Raw genomic sequence first — 6,824 nt, 5'->3', positions numbered from 1 at the left:
CTACAACCAATGTGTAATGACTAGTATAATTCTGAACTTTAAGAGCTATGCATTGTTCAGATTTATATATAACATCCACTGTAATGTCTCCTGGCTTCCACCCAAACCATATCCTCCCTCTAGGAGAGAAACCATAATTATCAATCCAATTCCAGCTATCCCCAAATTTCTTTTGTATCTGACTACATTTACTAGCTCTAACTCTAGTCTCAAACAAAGCACAACAAGTAACATGATTATGCAAAAGAGTTTGTTTTACCTCCTTTATTTTGAGGGGATCATTGAGGCCCCTCACATTCCAAGACATCAACTCCATTCAAGAAAGATAGGGATTTGGTCCCCTAGCACCCCCAGCTTTTGCTGAATCCAGTTGAGAAAAGTTAACAGTTCCATTTTTATGAAGTGTAACATGTTTACCCTTGGACTTCCTGGTTACAATTTTCCATGGCTCTTCTTCTTCAGTCGTTTTAGCCACATGTTCAGGAGTAGCTGCAGGAGTATTCACCATATCAGTCTCTACAACTATAGCAGGACCCCCACCTAAGCAGGCATCAACTACCATAGAAGGAGCCACAATATGTGATATGTCTCCATTAGTCTCCTCTAAGTCATCAACAATTATATGAGCTTCTTCAGGAATCTGATCCTTTGCCATTACAGTTTCAATCTTCTTTTTGGGAACCCATTTCTTCACCCACTTTGCAGGAGCTTTAGTATTGGCCTCACAGTTGTGACCAATTACTTGACATTTTTTACAAAATTCAGGCAACCAATCATATACCACTTTTTGTTTAAAGATAGCTCCATTAGGATCTTCTATTGCTATCTCATATAAGATTTCTTTAGTGACATCAATTTCCACAAGTATTCTAGCAAAAGAAATTCTTAAGGTCTTTGTTGTACATTCATCTGCATACACTGGGACCCCTAGTAAACTTCCAATTCGACTCAATGAATTCTCACTCCAACAGTTCAATGGTAGATTAGGCAATCTTATCCAAATAGGCACAACTCTTAGAATTTCATTATGGAAATCAAACGTAGCTGTCCATTTCTTCACAATCATTGGTTTACCAAAAAACAAATGTGGTCCTGCATACAAAACAGAATTTCTTTCTTCCTTCGAGTTCATTTTCACCACAAAATATCCTTCATCATGTTTATATACTCCAGGTTCAGTTTTAAGACCCCATTGCGCTTTAATAAACCCTAACATGGCAGTCATGGCTGGGTTTTGCCCAACAACATACACAATGATGGCATTTTCCCAAGTAGAATTCATTCTATCAATTTCATTTTTATCCAACTTAGCAGTAGGATTACCTTCCACTATATTAGGCGCAACAAACATGAGACCCATACCTTTATCAGAAATCCTATTTTGCCCCGTGAAAGTCAGCCATTTTTGAGTAGCTTCCTCCACATGCTCCAAGCCAGCTCGAATCGATCCACTACTTATCGGTTGTGCATTCGCAGTTACTGTTCCATCGGAACTCTCTGTATTTACTTCCTCTCTGACTATACTAGCACTACCACTAGCCTCCTGAGAAGCTCCCGACGCCATAACGGTGTTTTCCGGCCCCGCCGTCTTTTTCTTCCGCCCCATTCCGCCCTTTCAGGCGCACAATAGCTAAACCCTTATCGTGCGCTAGGAGGAGAGGGTTTTAGGAGAGCCATCCTTTAAAAGTTTTTTAAAATCAAAGCCTACCTTTTTTTTTGGAAAGCAGCTCACTCGCATAAACATACGGGTAAAATTAGAAATAAAAAACTAACAAAATGACTGAACTGAGATGGTACTCCCTCTCCATTTCTTCCTTGAGGGATGTTAAGGTGAGGGTTCAATCTTATGTCAAGGCTTGTGGTTTGTGGGAGATAGGTCAAGCAAGGGATTTGGGTTTAGAGTTCGACTTCCTACTGGTATCTAGTTTAGGCTTATTTAGATTGCTATCAGAAAATATAGGAAAAAATTAATTGTTATAATCCAACCTTTAGGTCGTTCGCTCAAATTAATCTCACCTTTTGATTATTTTTTAATAATCTAATCTTTTAACATTATTTGCTCATATTCAACCACGAAACCGATAACATGCTGAAATTGTAAAATTAATTTTTTTTTTCCTATGTTTATCTTTTCATCTCTAAGCTATCCCTCCCTTTTCATCATGGCAGGCAAAAAAATCAACCCACCATCACCACCTGACTGGCAAACTCCTAACAAAAAAGCATCAAACTCAATAATAATCCTCCGTTTCGCCTTCAACCTCATCTTCTTCTCCTTCACCTAGCACTTCCATCACTGCTCTCCTATCTCCTTCAACCTCCACTACCTCAAACCCCCCTGTCCACATAAGCATCACTCCTTAACAACTTTCTCTCTCCTCCTCCAAACCATGGGCTATCCTCTCTTCCTACCTCCCCTGGATTGCACCCTCACCTTTCTCTCTTCCTTTACCTTGGGCCTCACCACCCCTCAATACCCACCAATCACCAACGGCCCCACCCCCTGTGAAATACACCTACCACCCCCTCCCACCCTACGTGAACCATCCCCAAGACCCCAACCTTGATTGCTAGCACCCCTCCCCACCCCACAAATGTGACCCTAAATCCCCACCATTTACGAACACCCTCATCCTTGAAACCACTTTTTGACCTCAAAGGGTGGATTTTGGTTGGTGGGGGTGGAGATAGGGTGAGGTTGGGTGTTGGTTTATGATGTGGAGGAGGGACAAAGGGTGGGATTGGAGGGTCGTTTATTGGTGGTGAAGTTAGAGAGGTTGGTGGTGTTGTTGTTGACAGTAGTGGTGGTGGTAGTGATGGTGGTGTGGTTGGTCGTGGTTAGAGATGGCAATGGGTAGGATCTGGACACGGTCCTTTAGGATCTAGATGCAGATTCGTTATTTAGGCAAGGATTCAAAACCTACTCGGATCCATTGGGTAATAAGGATGAGGATCCAGATCCATATCCGTATGGATCCTACGGATCCGGGTCTTAAATGGATCCTTGCCTATTTTCTTCAAACTATCCTAATCTTCACAATAATTAAATATTTTAAACAATAAAGACATCTAATATCAACCAAAAATTTCATTTAATTTATGAAAAATAACCATTGCAACCATTTAAAACTATTTAATTATCAAACTGTAGATTAATCAACTATTTCTAAAAGATTAACAATTATCAACCGATTTTTCGAATTAAATAATCCAGTAATTTTGTACATTAATTAAAACAATAATTCGAAATTCAAGCAAAAATTCGTAATCACACTTAATAACTAATATTATATTATTATTATAAAAATGGGTAAACGGATCTGGATTCGGGTAATAATTTAGGACCCGGTCCATATCCGTTTTTTCCAAGGAGGATCTAGATCCTACTCGGACCCATAGGGTCCAAATTTTGAGGATCCAAATAGATCTAGATCCACGAATCTGGATAGGGTCCATTATCCACTGCCATCTCTAGTCGTGGTAGTGGTGTGGTTGGTGCCTTGGTGGTTAGATTAGTTTTGGTTAGTTTAATTAAAATTGATTAAATAAATTAGAACTAATTAGAATAAAACATATGTCCAATCAACGTGTGCTACTGGTCTCCAACCTATTTCAACATGTTACAGTTCAATATGAGCAGATAATGTTATAAGGTTGTGTTGTAGCCTAAAAACATCTGACGCCTATAAATGAGACACGTGGCTCCATCGCCACCCTACACGTGGCACTTTGCTGCTGTAGTCAAGTACTTGGCCTAGAAAGGTGCATGGTCTAAAGTACACTTCTTTGGATAAAGAAGGTTGTACTAGCACTCTTTTGGCCCAACCTGTACTAAGGCCCAGTAAAAGCAAAGGAACAACTCTATAGAATGGATGATGTGTACTCGCCAATCAATGATTGCCACGTATCATAATATTACTGCTTAGCCAATCAGATGTTCTCAAATTAGGGTGACATCAAGGTACAACAGTCTTTTCAGACACTATAAATAGTCCTTGAAATCAGGGAAAATGTACGTTTTTCAGAGCAGTATACTGTTAGTCTGCCATAAATTCTCTCTCTCTCTCTACTTTCTCTCTCTAAAAGTTTCCTTTGCACTACTGATACCTGACTTAAGCTTCGGAGGGGGAAATATCACCAAACCTCCAGTGTGGGTCCCTTTTTGCAGGTTTGAAGGCGGAGCTCAGGTTCGGATTTTGAGTCCAGGCATTATTGCACAAGTCTCTTATTATTGAACCTACTGTTGGGGATATACGTGAAGAAATTTGATAGCTGTCAGAAGCATGGCAACGTGTATCAGAAGCCGTCCAATTATCTGACTCCAATTCTTTTTCCTCTTCCCTTCGCCAAATGGGGGATGGATATCTTGGAACCGTTTCCTGTAGCGGCCAGCCAGAAGAAATTCGTGATAGTAGGAGTAGACTACTTCACTAAATAGGTCGAGGCTGAGGCTATGAGAGGGATCACCACTAATGATGTAAAAGGGTTTATCTGGAAGAACATTATTACTAGATTTGGTATGCCTCAGTCTATTGTCTTCGACAATGGACCGCATTTTGAGACGCCTAAGCTCAAGGTATCGTTGGCCGATCAGGACATTAAAGCTCACTTTGCTTTCGTTGCTCATGCTCAAGAAAATGGTCAAGTAGAAGCCTTTAATAAGATCCTCTCAAACGGCATAAAGCAAAAGCTGGACAATGCGAAAGGTTTATGGGTAGATGAACTACATTTAGTTCTTTAGTTAATTAGAACAACGGCCAAGAACTCGACTGGGGAGACTCCATGTATACTTGCCTATGGCTCAGAAGCCGTCCTTCCAATTGAAATAGAAGAACCCACTCTCCGAGTTATGATATATTTAGAAGAAGCCAACTGGGTTGCCCTTCGTACGGCCTTGGACCAGGTTCCAGAAGTTCGGGGTAATGCTCTACTAAGAATGCAGTTGTATGAACTGAGAATGGCTCGTGAATTTAACAAGAGGGTGACCAGACGGCCATTAAAGGTGGGGATCTTGTCTTAAGGAAAATAGAAGCAGTCGGTCGCGCCAAAGAAATGGGCAAGCTCACGCCAACTTGGGAAGGGTCTTAAAATATCGTCCAGGAAGTCCAGAGTGGCACCGTCCGTCTAGAGGCGATGGGTGGTCGTCCCATTCCTCGGACATAATTTGAAAAAATACTACATCTGATGTAATTTGAAAGTTGTAGCTTCCTGATAACAAAGTGCCATAGCACATTAATGAAAAAGTGGAATGTATACATGTATCTTGGCCCCCAACCAAGCAAAATTCATATAATACAAATCTACTTTCACTCTATGACTGTCTCTTTACTTGGTATGCCTTACTATTTGACTAAGGGAACCCTACCATCGGCCAAACCGGTGGTCTAGAACAAAATCTCCATTAAAGAACAGCAAAACAAAAAACCCTCTATTAGGAGATCGGCCAACATGTTAAAACCCATTAAGGTTTACACATGACGAAAGTCACCAATTGATAAACTTATAAAGTTAACATCAATCTCCTAAACGAAGGCGGCTGGAATTAAGAAACTTTAGTAAAGGGGTCTTACTTTCTGTCCAAAGGCCATTCATCGTAATAACCACCTTAGTAAAGGAATAAGTTATTACAAACTTTAACAAGGACGGACGGATTACCAAATTCCTAGATTATTCTGCCTTGTAAAGTATATCACTATCAAGCATGGTCGTTCTCCTTCTTAGAACGAAGAACTTGCCAAAATCTCTTCGTCCAAGAAGGGGGGGGGGGAGGAAACCAGCACATATTAAATACACTAAAGCAAGTAGCAAATTCGTCCATGTACAGAGGAGCAAGCCCTTGAGCATTTTTGGGTAAGTTCTGACGAACAACTCTGGCATTGCAGGCCGAACAACTTTGGCACTTGGAGTTATAATTCTTCTGCTTGGATTAGTTCGTCCATGATTGGATTGTCCGCATTATAGGTCAAACAACTCCAACACTTGTTCAAATAATGATTAGATTGAATTCATCCATAGTTGAAAGCGTTAAAGTTATGATTCTCTTCGACCAAATTAATTCGCTCATAATTGTTAAAGTTATTTATTGAAGTTTGAGTAAGTTGAAAGCAAGAGGCAATAAGTGAAAAAAGAGATTCTATTATAAAAGTCTGAAGAAGATTACAACACAGACTATAAAAAACAAGCTACGCTAAGTACAAAAGGCATGCGGCCAAGATTTAGCAGAAACAAAACTAAGCTTTTGGCTCGGGAGGCTCGTTGGTACCATCGGCTTGAGTCTCTGGATCGGCCGCCTCCTCCTCTTCTTCATTGTCCGAAGACTCTTGAAAGACTGGAAGCTCCCTTCCGACCATAGTGGCTTTGCGAAGGCTTTCCTAAAACTCTAGACGACGTTCGTATATGGGAACGTCATCAGCTTAGGCCAGCATTTCAAATGCCTTCACAGCCCAAGTCTTAGAGGTATCTATTACCTCACTCAGAGCCTCTTTGGCCGACTCAAAAGCCTCAGTGGCCTCCTTCTTCAGCTCGTGATTTTTCGCCCGGAGATAGCAATTCTCTCTCCGAAGGTCAATAGCCGTCAGAAAGGTCGTGTTCTTTTCCTCCTTGAGAGTCAGCTCAAGGGCAGCCTTCTCGTCCAGAAGCTCGGTAAGACGGATGAGATATCTTTTGTTGGCCAACTCCAGCTCAGCTGAACGCTTTTCCCAGGCTTCTCTCGACTGGCGATGCAGTACCTCTACTCGGCCATGGCAAACTGAGCCTTGTCCCCAGCAGTTGTAGCATCCCTGACGAGCTACTTGTTTTCTTTTCTGAGCAATCTCGCCAAGTTC

General features: G+C 41.2%; 1 protein-coding gene across 1 annotated transcript; it reads left to right on the top strand.

Moving 5' to 3' along the window:
• The first annotated feature begins 1,776 nt into the window (after nt 1–1,776).
• Nucleotides 1,777–5,020, top strand: LOC125493782 (uncharacterized). Its single transcript, XM_048637301.1, has 3 exons — nt 1,777–1,917; nt 4,529–4,706; nt 4,806–5,020. The coding sequence occupies exons 1-3, from the start codon at nt 1,777–1,779 to the stop codon at nt 5,018–5,020; spliced, it is 534 nt and encodes a 177-aa protein (XP_048493258.1).
• Nucleotides 5,021–6,824: the final 1,804 nt, after the last annotated feature.

The sequence above is a fragment of the Beta vulgaris genome, chromosome 9 (assembly GCF_026745355.1).
Source record: "Beta vulgaris subsp. vulgaris cultivar EL10 chromosome 9, EL10.2, whole genome shotgun sequence".
In the NCBI taxonomy this organism is placed as follows: Eukaryota; Viridiplantae; Streptophyta; class Magnoliopsida; order Caryophyllales; family Amaranthaceae; genus Beta; species Beta vulgaris.
This window is presented reverse-complemented; position numbering and strand designations above follow the sequence as displayed.